The following is a 16,862-nucleotide window of genomic DNA, read 5'->3' on the forward strand; positions in this document are numbered from 1 at the left end:
ACAGCCTGGGTTGCTCAAACTGCGGGGCAGGGCCCCGAAAATGGGCCGTGCAGGGCCCCGAAAATGGGCCCTGCAGGCTTCTTCTAGTCGGGCCCCGGCGTGTAAAAATGGGTTTTTCTTTATCATCTGCAGCAACGAAGTTTGGGCAACTTTTAAAGCATTACAAGACACTTTTAGCATCTGCCGCTAAACGCTCTTTGCTGTGGCGTCAATTCTGGCGTCTTCTTCCTCCGATTGTCGGTAGATTCTGGTCGAGTTCCCGTCGGCTGTCTTCTCCTTCTCAGCCAAAGACTGTCTTCTTCTTCTGGAAACATTAAACACAGAGTGTTTCTTTTAGTAGTGGATACACAGCAGTCCTTGAGAATATTTCAAGTGGCAATAAAGCATCGCGCTGGTTTCTTTTTAGACGAGGTAAAGTGCAAAAACGCCGACTCATTTCTGGGTTTCAGGACTCGTTCCTGCAGCTCGCTCCAGCTGAAAAGGACTGAGGTTGGAAATGATGAAATCCTCGAGGATCTTCTTACATTCCTTCATTGCCGTCTTCATGACATTTCATTTACTGTACTTGAAGCCGGAGCTGAAAATGTTTTGGGAACCTTTGCCCTCGGTGATTCATTGGTTGATGTTACAACTGAACTGGAGCCCTGAAGGCATCCTGAATCAGTTTGCATTGGATTAACTCTGTGTATACCAGCTTCTTAAACATCTGCTGTCCGCTACCTTCACCGTCTACGTTTACTTCTGCTCTGGGAGCCGAGATGATGGGAACATTAGTAACTTTTAGCATGTGGGGGACTCACCAGAAATGATCTGTTTGGGCCCCAAACCACAGAGAGAGAGAGAGAGAAAGACTCACTCAGAGCATTTAGAGGTGAAGATCAAAGCTGGAGTGGAGGTCAGAAACCCTAAAGGCTGCTCTAAATTAATAGCACGCATAAAAATCAGTCGCGAGGAGCCTGCACTTGAAAGGCTTCGGTCACTTTGCAGAATAACCATCGCAGAGTCATTCGGCAGCTCGTGGAGAAAGTTAATGATGTGACGGTGAGGACCGGGAGGACGATGATGATGTTCGGAAAGATGACGCTTGTCGCCACTTTAACAAAGCATCCTTAGAAGTAAAGAAAAGCAGAAGGAATCTGGTGACATCTTCAGCTTTTTGACATCAGCTGAGCTAAAAAAACATTTATTTTAACAATATTTAAGTGTTCTTCATCAACTTTCGGACATGTTCATTTTGGTTTTCCAATGCACGAAGTCAAGCTGATTATAAAAAAGTTGAGATGGAGATCCCCCTCATCTCCTCGTGATGATTTTCATTTCTTCATTCTCTCTCGAACAGACAAGCCTTTTCCTCTAACGTCGGCTAAACAGGGTGGAGTGTTTGGGGATTTCCTCTCACACCTTCTGCTGTGCGTACGCCTCTACTGTTACTGATGTTGTCTTGTCTCCTCTCTGTCCAGGGTTCGGGCTTCCACGCGTCGCGGAGGCAGAAGTACGGCAACGTGTTCAAGACCCACCTGCTGGGCCGCCCTCTGATCCGGGTGACGGGCGCCGAGAACGTGCGCAAAGTGCTGATGGGCGAGCACACGCTGGTGACGGTGGACTGGCCTCAGAGCACCGCCACGCTGCTGGGACCCAACTCGCTGGCCAACAGCATCGGAGACATCCACCGCAAGAGGAGGAAGGTCAGGATGAAATACACGAATACGCATATGCATGCACATGTTGCAGATTGGTGTGTCATAGGAGAAGGAAAGACGTCCCTTCCTCAACAAGCAGGATTGTTCTGGGAACTTAACATGTTGGCATTAAAAAGGTCTGTCTTTTCTGTAGACGTCGTGCCGGAAAATGTACGTCGTGCAGTGTTAAAATCTGAATTAAAGTCACGCGGATAGTTGCACAAAGAAAGACGTGGTACAGTTTAGACACACAAACATGCCCTTTAAAGGAAATGGCGTCCACTGTCAAAAGCAGTGGAGTCATCTGCTACACAACGAGGAAGGTAGGACACACACACACACACACACACACACACACACAGTGAGAAAGACAGAGTATCAGTGTAAAGCTATCCCGTCCTCTCGGTCTTATCAGCAGCGTTCTGGCTACTGAAGCGTGAGAACGACCCCTCCATCACTCGGCCCTCTGTCAACGCTCTGTTACCTGCTTTTTCTTTCTTTTTCTTCACATCCTCTCTGCTTAAGTTCTCCTTTATTCTGACTACTATATACAGTATATACATATACATATATATGTATATATATCTACATCTTCTTCTGTCTCTCTTTGCTTCCTTTTCTTTCTCTCTCACTCTCTTTTCCGTGCCAGGACCATTTCAGGTAATCAGCCACTTACCTCTCCCTCCTATTATCCCGTTATCCCCGGGGCACATACCTTCTCTCTCTCTCGCTCTCCTTCTCTCACACACACACACACACACACACACACACACACACACACACACACACAAAAGGACAAAAAACAAGCCGAACAAGCAGCAGAGGCTGCTGTGTTTTCCTGCAAATCAGTCTCTACTTTTCTCTACCTCTGGATCCTCGATGGAGGGAGAGAGGAGAGATTTAAAAAGGGGTTTCGGAGGCGGGGTCAGGTTTCGTTGCCGCTGTGCCCGGGGACGGTGAGGGGTCGGCTGGGTCTAATCTGGGCTCTGATCCCCTCTCCTCTCCCTGGAGACCCCTGCACAAACCTCATGTAATGACCCCTGATTAGGAAGGCTGCCTCCAACACAGCACAAAGAGGGGCTTTCTGTGGGGGCTCCACACACACACACACACAACAGTACACAAAGCCATAGTATGTGCACACACACCTGAACGTTCCCCTGCACTCAACCCAAACAAAATACAGAGACGACCGTTCTGACTGTTGCATCATTTTTAGATAACAGGCAGACGGACAGATTCAGAAGAAAGAGAGAATAGCAAGACGTGCAGAGAGGTCAGCTAGGCAGTTTGTGTGTGTGTGTGTGTGTGTGTGTGTGTGTGTGTGTTGGCAGCCCTCCCTCCTGTTTTCTGGGTAATAAAACTAAGTCAACAGCAGAAGCGAAACAACATCAACTGGAGAGAAAGAATGAGCGACTGGCTTACTGTCTGACCCACTGGACCAGAACTGCTCCTCTCTGTGTGTGTGTGTGTGTGTGTGTGTGTGTGTGTGTGTGTGTGCGTGTGTGTGTGTCTGCCCTCCTTGTGGTTTTGCGTTCGGAAAAACAATCTTCACACAGCACATTAGCCTTCGGTGGACCAACAAGAGCCAGCCAGTTTCCATATAACCCCGCGTTAAGCTAGGAAACTAACTCCCTCAAAGAGCCACGGCGGCCTGGTTTTCCACTACGGGCCAGTCAGGGCCAGCTGGGGCCAGCCAGGGCTCACACATCATCCTGGTCTGAAAAACAACAACATCGAACAGGGCTGTCTGGGCTATCTGGGCTTTGGTCTCAACCTCTTGGAGATGGTTCAGAACTCTGAGCCAGCGTCGGTGCTTTGGCTTTAAGTTTGAAGTCACTTATAACACATCTTCTAAAGGCTTCTCCAGTCAGCCGTCCATGACTCTTATTTCTAAAGACAGACTTCTTCACTGGTATAAGGACACGATACCAGCGAGAGAGGCAGGCCGAGCGTCACACATGTGGTTCCAGACTCCAACTGAAGTCACATTCAGGCGTTCCAACGATGTTCTTGCACTCCACGAGGTGTTCTTAAGATTAACCGACTGCAAATAGATTCAAATGGAGATCAGATTTGATGGGTCGCTTTGCTTCAGTGGACCTCGTGTGGGATCCGTTTCCCTGCGACTTCAGTTTTTAACCTTCGAATGACACGAGACCAAAGTACATTGGTCCTTTCTTCCCCCCTGGCTGTACACAATAAGCTGCACATATGATTTAGGGCCTTTTCTTTAGCTCGCCCATCAAAATGAACTGTCAAAACACACGGTAAGTGTGCTGTTGTTAACACGCTGAAGTGCCTCAGTAGGCCCTACATGACCTGCAGTGGAAACTGTCCCTCTATACTGAAATAACAGCGGGTGAATCCAAACACACGCCGTGTTGACAGTGGCAGCCAGTTCTTTATTTTCACCCTCCTGACATGCCGCTCACTCACTCTTTTCTGTTCCTCCACTGCATGAACCCCCTCATTCTCTCTCTTCCCCACATTTTCCTTCCCCCTTGTTTTTCTTGTTTTTATTGGAACCATCCCTACATTTAGGAAAAAGGAGAACCACAGGGAGGGCAAATAGAGTGAGATTGGACAAGAATAAAAGAGACACGTGGAGGAATCTGCCTCGATTTAAGTGTCACTTGTAACCCGTCATCTTCAACCTGTTTTCTTTCCATCTGTTCTACACGGCGGGCCAGTTTCCCTTTCCTCTCTATTCATGGGTTCTCTTGCAGTGATAATAAGAGTAGAAGAGGGCCGTTGATGTATTACGCACTGATCAATTGTGAGATTTGGGGCTATTTTGCTTCCATAACACGTTTTCTTTCAGACTAGTGGAGAGAAAACGCTCAAAATAAACTAAATTCACCAAAACGTAGCATTAGATAATACCTAATTTGCATATTTAAACATAACATTTCAGAAAACTTGTAATACAAAAACTAATTATCTTAATGTAAGTATTCAACTGGGGAAGTTTCATGAGGATATCTACGAGTTATTTTTTTTACCCTATTCAAGTGAAGATGCTGTGAGTCAGTGTGCTTCTCTGCGTGCAGCCCTCGTGTCTCTGAGTGTCCTGTGCTTCTGTTCATCACCAGTAGAGGGCACTGCCAATTCTAACTGTCCTGAAGCCCATCCTGTCTGTCCCCTCTCTGCTCTTTAAACAGCCTCTAAGGTCAAATTAAAAGACAAGATATACGAGTGGTGAGTTGCAGCGGAGTCACAGTTTGTTTGTACAGGGGGGTGCACATACACTCACAACCATACAAACTGTATCACTGTTGTCTTAAGAAAACCTTAAGCCTGCAGCTCAGGTGATTTTCTTTACATTCCCTTTACAGCTGAAGGATCTCATGCTCCTCTATTGATTGAGAAAAGCCAGCAGAAATGGTCTAAATTCTCAAAAAATGTAGCACAAAGTCAAAATATTAGAGTAATACAATGTTTAAATACTGCAGTGGTGGAAAAAATATTGTAAAAATACTCTATGTCCAAGTAAAAATGAACTTCAGTGAAAGTAATATCAGCTAAATATACTTAAAAGTACTTTTTTATGCAGAATGTCATAAAAATTATTTAAATCCTGCTGAGAATAAAGCTTGTGTGCTGTAGGGTAGAGTAAAATAGAGCAAAGCATCATAATTGATCTCTTCTCTCTGATTTGCATGTAAATCCTCATTCTGCTGAGTAAGTGCAGGGATATTTAGTGGAGCAAAAAGTGCGCCATTCCCCTTTAAAACACATTACAATGAATAAAGCGTACAAATAGGAAGCACTCATGTTATAAGGCGGTACTGCGACCATTTTCGCAGTTTGCAATACAAGCTAAGAGGACATCCACATCTAAAGGTGCCAGATTTTCCCTTTAAAGGTTGTCAACAAAGTGAATCCTTTTGTGATTGGAAGTGATGATGGAAAGACGTACGGACTGCTTGTGTGACGAGGAGAAAGAAAGAAAAGTTTTTTTGTTTTTTTTAAAAGGATGGATGAAGGGGCAGGGAGAGACGGGAAGAGGCGGGAGTAAAGAGAGAGAGAGAGAGAGAGAGAGAGGGGAAGGAAAGGAGGGCAGGGAGAAGAATAAAGGAGTCTTTACATGTCTGTGGAACCAGCAGCTCACAGCACTTTCACATAATTTAAGACATATGGACGTTATTAGGACGACTGTGTCTGTGTGTTTGACTATATCAGTGTGTGTGTGTGTGTAAGAGTCTGGGAGTGTGTGTATGTGTCTTTGCGCTGCAGGCTAACAGAAGACGGTCACGTTTTTGTGGTGCAGCAAAATGACTGAACAATCCCCCCCCCCCCCCCCCACCACCACCCCCGTCCTGTGTGGAGCTTGGGACCGTCCCAGAGTGACACTGCATAAAAAAAAAAAGCGTTTGACTGGCAGCCAGGCCGTGCAGGAGGATACCGTGTGTGTTCGTCTGACCTGTAGTTACCTTTCAGAGTCTCGGCCTCCCGTCTGCCTGCCTGCCTGCACGCACACACACACACACACACACACACACACACACACACACACACACACAATCATGAATAGTCGGAGCAGGAGGGTTGAGCTACTGTAGGACCAGTGAGACAGTCAGTCGCTGTGTGTGTGTGTGTGTGTAGGAATCGGCAAAGTACTCGCCCAAATTGACCAATTACGCCTAATCCAGTGCAGACGGGTTAAATGGCCAAATTCACAGCGTTACACAACCTCGTTTGGCTTAACGAATATTTCCCTGCTGATTCCGAGTCCAGTTTTCTTGCCTGCTGGCGTCTGATCGCCAAACCGGCAAACCGCTGGCTGAGGCACTGATAGACAGTCGAGTCATGGATTCAAACCATTGACGTGAACGACGTGAAAAGTAATTCAATTATCAAACGACTGATCGACCAACCCCCTTACCATCCAAATAACTGATGAAGAAACCCATGAAATGAATGATTACGTAGAGAAACTAAAGAAAAGATGACTTTCTGCAACCAACTAAACGTTTGACTAAGTAACCAACCTGGTAACACACAGACGGACAAATAAGACAGAAGTAGACGTCCTCTTTTGGGCCGATCAACAGCAAATATGCAACCTTGCGACATCCTTCCTCTGAGTTCCATCCAAATCCAATCATGCCTATTTCACACCACACATCTGTAGCCCCGATTTCCAGGTTAGCTTGGCGCTTGCGAATCGCCACTCGAGCGCTGTGCGCTCGAGCGGAATGTGCATCGCAGACACATTCCAGATATCCAGCAGGTTAACTATCTGGATCTGTTTGGAGAAGTCTGTCAGGAAGCTCCAGCCAAAGCAGATGCCGAAAATACACGCGTAGTTTGGAGAACAGAGAGTGGCGATACTACATTGACATTAACTTCTACTCCACATTATCTAAATCCACCGCCAAGCGACAAAATAACGGCCATGACAGCCTTGTCCCCCCCCCCAGGCTGTTTTGAGGTCAGATAGTGTGTGTAGTTCCCTGTGGCCAGGGTTGGAGAGCAGGTCATGTAAGCTGATCCGTGCCCAGCGGCCCCAGGGTGCGGCAGCAGAGGAAATGTAGCGCTGCTAACGTCTTAGAGCGCCCTGTGATCTGCACTAACCACTCCCTAACACACACACACAGCATAAATACATAGCCGTACGCCGCACACAACGTAATCCACACACTTATTCACGCACACATCACCGGCTCAGTGGACTATTGTTCATTCATTCTGAGGGCGACGAAGGGAATGATGGGGGAGAGAGAGGGAAGAGGGCAATGGAGGAGAAAGAAAATGAGAGGAAAATGAGGTAGAGGACAAAATAAGAGTACAAGTGCCCGACTGATGGTTTGGTAGCTAAAACATCGACCTCAGGAACCACATGTACCCTCACTGGCCTGGGCTCGGATCCCACTAGAAGCTCCTTTCTTCCCTCTCTGCCTCCTTTATGTCTCAATGAAAAGAAGCAGGAACAGTCTGTCTTTATAAACATGTTATCCAAGTGTATTAGCTTATTTAAAACATATTGCAAATGCACAATAAACTCGTTTTGTAAGTCTATAATGTGTTAGGCATAGTTTAGTTTATCTGCATGGTTGTAAAAAAGTAGAAGGAAGGCCATAAAAAAAGAACCCACAACAATAAAACAAATAGAGAAAATAACCACAAGACAAGATGCAATTATGAGTTTGTGCAGGTTAGAAAATAAAGTAGCTCATAAAAAAACTACAACATAAGTACTTCAAAATCGACCAAAAAGGAAAGAAACTAATACAGCGAAACAAAGAAATGTGAATGTTCGCCCCGCATCTTAACTAGCATTTCCAAAACGATTGCAACGCTCTTAAAGTGAATCAACGGACCGGCCACCGATCATTAGACGGCTGTATTTATCTCTAATATAAAACGTGCTGGTTCAAATGTTCCAGTCTCATTTCAATGGGCAGAAAATGCAAACCATGTGTACCAGTCGCTGAACCTGCCAGACAGTGTTCAGCATTGCCTTCTCGCGATTACTGTTTGAATAAAACCTAGCATCCTGACATCTGTGAAACTTAACTTAACGGTCTTTTATGAAAGCTCATCGCTAAAAAGAGTTGACATTTCACCCAAGCAGCAGTGAAATTAGCCACACTGAGGGAGTGCTCAAAAGGTCAAAAGCACAAGAGAGTTATTTCTCTAATAAAGCTAAGTGTTAGTGACTGATTCATATCAATATAAAAGCCCTATTCTAGTCCAGTCCGCACGCCTTTCTCCTCTACCCTCCAATGTTCTCCACTTCTAAATCATTTCCAAGACTATTTTAAGGGCAGTTTTCGGAGCTTAAATCAGATGGAATGTTATTTGTGCAAACAACACTGACGACTGGTGACTGATTCTTACTAAGAAATACTACGAGCAGCCAGGAAAGACTTAACCCCCCCTCCTTTCTGCCTGTCACTGGAGTTCTGCTGACTACAGGGAAAAAACCTCCACAATGTATAAGTCTCTGTAAGGAGGGAGATGCATGTGGAATGGGCATCACAGAAAATGAATGAGAATGAACATACGATGGAAAGTCTTGGTATAATTCAAAAGAGAGACGAAGGGGATTAATGGATAGAGAATGTTGTAGAGCTGTGACAGGAGAGGGAAAGAAGGGGAACATTAGGAACTGTGCAAAATGTCAAATGAGTCGCAACCATTGAGTTAAAGCAATAGACCGTGGATAAGAAATGCACGTAGTCAGCGCGATGTCTCATTGGTTTGTGGATTGTTTTGAAGCCTTGAGTTCGGCATTTTGGCCGTCGCCATCTTGTTTTTTTGCAACCAGAAGTGGAGCCAAGTACAACCGAACGCTGAACAAGACCCTTTAAAACGACCAAAATGTTACAACTGACTTTCATGAATTCAAAACACACCGTGAAAGAGTTTAAGTAAGTTTGTACTTACTGCACTTATAAGAGTGAGGAGGATTACGCTGTGCAGTCTTTATGGTTAATCAGAGCTTTTGTCCTCTGCTTGCACTTGTTCAAAAGAAAGTCTCTGTGCTTTCTGTCTGTGTGCCAAGTCATACAATTTATGAGCATCTAATGCAAATCCTGGGTGATCTTTATCGGTCTGTACAGTACGTGTCATGAACATACCCATTCCTCTGTCTCTCCAGGTGTTTGCCAAAGTGTTCAGCCACGAAGCCTTGGAGTCCTACCTCCCGAAAATCCAGCAGGTCATCCAGGAGAGCCTCCGAGTGTGGAGCTCCAACCCTGAGCCCATCAACGTCTACAGGTACGGTGGGCGTCCTAGCGTGGAAACGCATTCACAAGAGAAAGAAATGTCATGTCATCAAAAACAACTAATACAAGTGAGGATCTATGGATGTGACCGAGGTCCTGATTGGTTGCTTTTTCGCAGGGAGAGCCAGAGGTTGTCCTTCACCATGGCGGTGAGGGTGCTGCTGGGATTCAGGGTGTCGGAGGAGGAGATGAGGCATCTGTTCGCAACCTTCCAGGACTTTGTTGACAACCTGTTCAGCCTGCCTATAGACCTGCCGTTTAGCGGCTACAGGAAGGTACGTGTTCACGTAAAGTATTCCCTTTATGCTGAGTCGTAGTTGCTAATGATTTGTGTTTCTGGCACATAACTGCAGCATTCGTTTGAGGCTACATAAAATGGGGTTCCTTTAAGAGAAATCTTGGTATCTGGTGTAACCTCTGCTTTGTGTGTGTTTACAGGGTATCCGTGCACGAGACATCCTGCAGAAAAGCATAGAGAAGGCCATCAGGGAGAAGCCGTTGTGTTCCCAGGGGAAGGATTACAGCGACGCGCTGGACGTCCTGATGGAGAGCGCCAAAGAGAACGGCACCGAGCTCACCATGCAGGAACTGAAGGTAACGCGCCGACGCACAGAAATCACCTGAGGAGAAGGTGTGGAAACGCATGCTGGAGGGAAGCCAGACGCACACGAAGCCCCCCTCAATCACACATAGGAGCATTAACACGCCAGCTCTGATGCGCATGTGTGCAAACAAACACTAAGTCACGCATAATGAACACGCTCACTGTTTAAAGCACTGCCAAAATGGAACCTGTGTTCGTTGACCGAACACACACACATCGACAATTATTGTAATTTCTCCAACAAATCATCTTGGCATCATACGCAATGAAAGTGACTTATGATACACATCTTTATGTAAAATATGACTGCAGGGATGCGAAGCTGATGCCCATAGGCAGCCAGTAACACACACAGTCATGGACAGGCACACCCTCTATTTACCTATTAAAGTAATTCTGAGGAATTCTGTGGAAACTCAACTCTCTCTCTCTCGCTCGATGTGGTTTCTGGGTTACGTCCAGGGCCAAAAATAAGTCAACACTCCCCCTGCTAGGGGTCTGAAAGAGGCCTCCTGTACGCACACACACTCACACACACACAGTATATAAATACACACACAAAGTGAACTGGGGAGCCCCTGTCGCAGAGGCCCAGGCTGAAGCACTCTCCTGCAGTTTTCTGACGCACACATATAACACACACACACACACACACACACACACACACACACGCGCACACACACAGACACACACACACGTCGGGTGAGGCAGAAATATGTTTTGACACAGATGATGGCAGATGAGAGGTTTATAATAGGAGTCGTGCTGCCCAGCCTCGGCGTTATTTATTCCACTACCTTAATAATGGGCTCGGCACGGCGTGCTAAATGTTATTTTTGGATTTGAACTTCATATTTCCAAACAGGCTACTTCTCAGGAATTAAAAACAACATGATTTTATAATGGAATGGTGTGGGGTGGTGGATTCGTGCCCAAAGTAAGGTTTGCTCACAATTTGGCTTAATAATGACATGCAAAAATAGACCCGACAACATGCTGGGTGAGAATAGTCTGTTTTACTCAGGTGCAAATGGTGTATTTTGTATTGCTACCACCTTAAAAACAGAAATGGTGGCTATGTTTGGGCATTTGGCTAATGTCCACCATCACCCTTCAGCACATAAGTCTACCATCTATATTTCCACTGTCCGGACCCTTCATTCAAGTAACAAGCCATTAGCATATCAGTAGCTGAGGCAGAAACCACTTGGCATGCCTACAAAGTAAAGACAAAGCAACTCAAATGCCCTCAGTACAGTTCTGCACTCGGTGTTCACTTGGTGGACTTGTGACGAGGGCTCATAAGCAGGCATTGCTCAACACAAGCCAAAAAGGTTTAAGGAACCAGCGCGCTGACACACCATCTCCCCTCTCTATCGTCCCCCACAGGAGTCGACTATCGAGCTGATCTTCGCTGCTTTCGCCACCACGGCCAGTGCCAGCACCTCGCTCATCATGCAGCTCCTCCGCCACCCTTCCGTCCTGGAGTGCCTGAGGGAGGAGCTGAGAACCAGGGGTCTCCTCCAGAATGGTTGCCTTGTGCCAGGAGAGCTGAGGCTGGACACCATCGTGAGCCTCAAGTACCTGGACTGTGTCATCAAGGAGGTGCTGAGACTCTTCACGCCCGTTTCGGGGGCCTACCGAACCGCCATAGAGACCTTTGAACTTGACGTGAGTAGCCGAGTAATAGTTCCTGACTGAATACCACTTCATGATCTAATATCTCTTTAATATCTTGGCCATCCTAATCATACGTCAGTTGATGAAGTCTTTCCAAATGGCACATTCATCTTCACTTCTAGCATCTTTGGAATTTATGTCAAGAATAAGAGCTAAGATGAAAGTTTATTAGAAGCTAGAACATAGTCTTCTAAGATCTTTATGAAGGACTTATAAAGAATAAAGAAGAGCAGCTTTGAAAGTCTGATCCATCTACAGGAAACTACCCCAAAATACGAGGTTTTAAGGACATATTTAAGAAGGACAAAGTGCCATCACAACTGATTCTCATATTCCCTTATTCATAGCTAGTATGAGTTACAAAAACTGGAACCAGAGTTTGTGCAAAGTACATAATCTCTGAATTTATAAGCCGATGTGCAAAAGTGCAACAACCTTTCCAGAATTGATGACACCGAAGAAATCTACTTGCAGTTATGTTTGCAACCATACAGATCTGCTAACCGGCTCCATTGCTCCGTCTTTCTTTCTCCAGGGAGTGCAGATTCCAAAGGGCTGGAGCGTGATGTACAGCATTCGTGACACCCACGACACCTCAGCTGTCTTCAAGGATGTGGACGCCTTCGACCCCGACCGCTTCAGCCAGGAGCGGGGAGAAGACAAAGAGGGACGCTTCCACTATCTGCCGTTCGGCGGTGGTGTCCGGTCCTGCCTGGGCAAGCAGCTCGCCACCCTCTTCCTTCGCATCCTGGCTATTGAGCTGGCTAGCACCAGCCGCTTCGAGCTGGCCACCCGGCAGTTCCCCCGCGTGGTCACGGTACCAGTGGTCCACCCCGTCGACGGGCTGAAGGTGAAGTTCTACGGCTTGGACTCCAACCAGAACGAGATCATGGCCAAGTCGGAAGAGCTGCTGGGAGCGACTGTTTGAAGGGCAGAGAGTTGACGAGTAGGGGGAGGGGTGAGTGATCGAAGAAGTCTTGAGGGAGAAGATTGAAGGAAGGAAAGAAAGAATTTCAGAGTTATTTTTTCTTCTCCACCTTTGCCAAGTTGGAGGTTCCTTTTCAGACTAAAAAGAAAAGCAGGTCTTCGTTTCTTGTTACACCTGATGATGATCGGGACTTTCCTCTGAGAAAGGAAGAAGCTGCCAAAAAAGTTCTTAATTATGCTCTATTCCGTGTATTATTTTTTTTTTAAAGAAATATACAAACAAAGTGTATGTACAAAAAAAGCTATGTAATATAATTTGAAAGAGAATGGTGGGTAGTGCACAATGGGAGAAAGAGAAGTATGGTGGTACTTTTGGTGAAATGAAGTGAAAAGTAAAAGTAAAGAGGGTTGGGGAAGGAAGGCGAGATGGATGAAACAGGGTATAGGACGAAAGAATATGATATTTTAGCATTTAGCTTGTGCTTAATCAAATGCAGTGAGACATTCCAGCTGTCTAGCAGGGTAAAAGAGATGGATATACAGACTGATAGATCCAGATTTTCTGGTCAAATTTGATGAATTTCGAGCCTGAATCTTTCACGGCCCCTCCCACATTAAACTCATGTTTTCTGCTTATTGGAGAAAGATTTGAAAGAATGACACACAACAGTGGTGGCATTGTGTTTTCAATCAAAAGTTCCATCAAGATTAATTTTCATTCGTTTCAATTGTTTACGTACAAGTTTACAAAAGGCAGTCAACGGGATCAGAGCACGTTGGGAAGCAGGTTGTGTCACAGGTGAACTGCGTTGCCGAGCCTGTAAGATTGGCTCCGCACCATTTCTGTAACATAATGCAGTAAATATCGGCTTCAATATCTAATGCTAATTGAGGCCAAATATAATTTCAGGCAGGGAAGAAAAGGGCTGAAAAATGAGAGATATAGTTGTGACGGGGAAGATATACTGGCTGCATATTGTAACGGGTGGACCACATAGCATTTTGAATCGATGTAAATGGGCAATTTGTTCAATTTCTTAAAACCTTCCTTTCCTTTCTGGTTATATTTTTCACAATCCTGCCTCTACAATATAATCCGCATTGATTTTTAACACAACATATTGCTTCCATTTATGAATCGTACAGTAGAATAAGCTTCAGTTCTCAAATAAACAAAAACAATAGAAGCAATGCCATCCTGCCGGGTTTTACTGTATTTTACCTCCAGTGAAAGCTTGGATACTCTCTTCTTCCGTCTCTGCTACCCACTGATTGCCCATATGCATTGATTCAAAATGTTGCCCATATTTATAACAAATCACAGTAATCGTAATGATGTGTGAACTCAGGTGCAGAGTAGACATTGTGGTGGATTAAGCCTTCGCTTTTTGATGTTTAACTCTGACTGACTGCCCGTAAATAATGTCACTTACTCGCTGTTGTAGTTTCAGAGTTGGACCGATTACTCTGTCAATAACTTTGCCGTCAGACCACATAAACGAGAGGATATCAGGGGTTTCCAATAACGCATGCTTCCACTTGACTTATTACTATTACCTTCTGCAACCATTTTGCCCCCCCCACCAAGGAAGCAATTCTGATGGTGCAAGCAGAATCAATCGACATGAATTCACAATTGGCACCACAAAAGATCACTAAAGTCGATAAGTAGTGAGGTCCAGGTCTGCTTTGTAAACTCTCTGAACCTGTGCTTTGATGCATAAACTACACTTTTAAGTTGCATTGAGATTGTACCCTCTGGGACGGTGACTTTGTCCCACAACGAGGATACGATAAAGGACTCGAGAGACTTCCTGAGCTGGAGGAGGAGAAGAGACAGAGGGATGAGAGGCGGAGAGGAGGAGACCTACTTACATGCTGCTTGAGTGTTGCTTTGTCGTTCTGTGTTTGTTTAATTGTCTTTTTTATTTTCCCGTCTCCTTGGGGCAGACATTTTGAGTTGCGTGTCGAAGGTGACATGTTGTCTTGCTGCTCCTCCAATCAACGCTAAGAATGCAAAACAAAATTAAATTCCATGGGTTTGTTTTTTTTTCGCTATAAGAGATTTTTTGTTTGAGGTGATTGCACAATCAGGACTCTCAGAGCTTTGCGTGTTCCATCATTGGAGTCAGACGGTCACGTGTCACATACATGATCAGCTTCTGCAACGGAACTCTGGGACTTGCTAGCGGAACTCTTGGACGTTCTAGAATCCCTCGATAGAATTCTAAGCTCCGCAACGAAGCTCGAGAGAGAGAGAGAGAGAGAGAAGGACCGGGGAGTTTTCAGGGGAGGGCGGGGCTTTTCTTATTGGACGGTCCAATAGCGTTCCGGATGGATCATGCCTGTTCTGGACATTGCTCACTCTTTCTACCAACCACACCACTGATTTCTTCATGATAGAAAAATATAAAAAAATTGAATTTATTTTGCTGCTTTTCTTGTGTACATTTTCTAATTGAGAGTTCTAGATTGCTATAGTTTGTATTGAGTGAGATTTGCTATTTCTTTCCCTTTATATATATATACATATACATATATATATATATAATTTAGCTGATTCAAATATTTGCATTTCGTGAAAGCAAAAAGAGCATTAATAGATAGTGTATATTAATTTGTACAATATTCCTTTCCTTAGCAAGCCATAGGGAAAATCAGCTATCTACGTCTACTAATAACCTAATATTAATGTTATTGTACGATTAATATTGTTGTTATAAGATATTTGAAATGCTATTTTTTATTCTATTACAGATTTAGAGTTTTTAGCCTAAAAGAGAAGGTCTTTGATAAATATTGGATGTATTTAGAATGTTATGTATTTCAGTTATATTGTAAACAGTGTTTAAAATGTTAATATTGTTGATTTGATTACTGTAATAATTATTATTTGTTTTGTTATTCAGACTTATTATCACTGCATTTTATTTGATATTAATTATGGAAAACAGAAAGCACTTGCGAGGTATGTCTATTTTTTAAGTGCCATGCGACTACACTTCCCTTCCTCTGAACCTGTCTTATGTCATTATGTACATAATATTTGTATTTCTTTTTACAGGAAAAAAAATGTTCCTTTAGTTTAAATATGAATGTCTTGGTCTACTTTCCTCCTTTTCTTTTTGTTACCGTGATTGTTAAATGTACTCCTGTAATAAACTATAAAGTAAAACGATATCAGAATACTGAATTTTGTACTCACGCCTTTTCTAAGAGAGTATGCTAAGAACAATACCAAAATATTTATGATTTTTATGTACGAAACATAAAACCGCATTGCAAGGAGTCTGATCCTGCCGGACTGCCCCGGCTACCAAATCAGCAAACTTTCTTTTGCTGCCTGGCTGAATACTAGTTGCTACAGCTAACCGCTAATTGAAGGTCTCCACAAGTTTTCTCCTGGTAGCAATGAGGACGAAACAAATCAAAAAAACAACGGGTCATCTGGTCATTTCTCCCACTTTGGATTTGATGCATGAACTCTAAAGTGTGACGGTGTTTTTATAAACCACAGGAAGTATGTGCAAAAGCACATCCAGCATGCAAAATCGAACAGATGGCAGGCAGTCCGTATGCTAACGAGAGCTCGGAGCACTGAAAGCACTTTAGTGTAAAGGCTACTATGGATGCGGAGCACAGACTGAATGGATCAATTACACAGTAGTCCCAGCAGTATTGTTTCAAAGCCTCACGTATCCTGCATCCATTGTGGTGCCATGGTTGTGCGTCTTCAAGATGCAATACTCCGGCCTTACTCGTTTTTAGCATCGTTGTTTACCGACATTCAAAGTGTGGGTATTTGTTGGGGGGCTTAGCTTTAACAATGTGCTATAAACGGTCAGATCCTTTACCTCAGGGACTAAGTGGTTACAACAATGGGACCGAGACGCGTCATGTGGAAGGGGGGGGGGGGACACACACTGAAACTAGTGGTCTGGTTTGGACTGTCAGCACGGTGACTGACTAACATCTCAATGCCTCCATATCTGCTTTTATTGCTCGGCCAGCAGATCAGAGCGGTTTGTGAACATCAAGAAGAAAGCGGCTCTGAGGTTCGCAGCGAGTTTTCCTTTGGCTTGATGGAAGACAGAGGAAGTGAGAAAGCTATTACAATGAGCACAGATTTAAAAATAAATAATAAATAAGCTACACACACTTCAAAGACATGGTTTGAGAGTGTGTATGCCCACACACACACACACACACACACACACACACACACACACACACACA

The 16,862-nt window shown here is 44.6% G+C and overlaps 1 protein-coding gene across 1 annotated transcript in view; it reads left to right on the plus strand.

Moving 5' to 3' along the window:
• The window catches only part of cyp26b1 (cytochrome P450, family 26, subfamily b, polypeptide 1), a 29,103-nt gene extending 13,299 nt beyond the window's left edge, over positions 1 to 15,804 (plus strand). Inside the window, exons 2-7 of the mRNA XM_031851143.1 lie at positions 1,461 to 1,685; positions 9,289 to 9,407; positions 9,534 to 9,690; positions 9,854 to 10,009; positions 11,409 to 11,690; positions 12,235 to 15,804. Of these exons, the coding sequence (XP_031707003.1) occupies positions 1,461 to 1,685; positions 9,289 to 9,407; positions 9,534 to 9,690; positions 9,854 to 10,009; positions 11,409 to 11,690; positions 12,235 to 12,627 (1,332 nt within the window). The 3' untranslated portion in view covers positions 12,628 to 15,804. The remainder of the gene's footprint in view (positions 1 to 1,460; positions 1,686 to 9,288; positions 9,408 to 9,533; positions 9,691 to 9,853; positions 10,010 to 11,408; positions 11,691 to 12,234) is intronic.
• Positions 15,805 to 16,862: the final 1,058 nt, after the last annotated feature.

The sequence above is a fragment of the Anarrhichthys ocellatus genome, unplaced genomic scaffold (assembly GCF_004355925.1).
Source record: "Anarrhichthys ocellatus isolate YVR2014 unplaced genomic scaffold, GSC_Weel_1.0 scaffold11, whole genome shotgun sequence".
Taxonomy (NCBI): Eukaryota; Metazoa; Chordata; class Actinopteri; order Perciformes; family Anarhichadidae; genus Anarrhichthys; species Anarrhichthys ocellatus.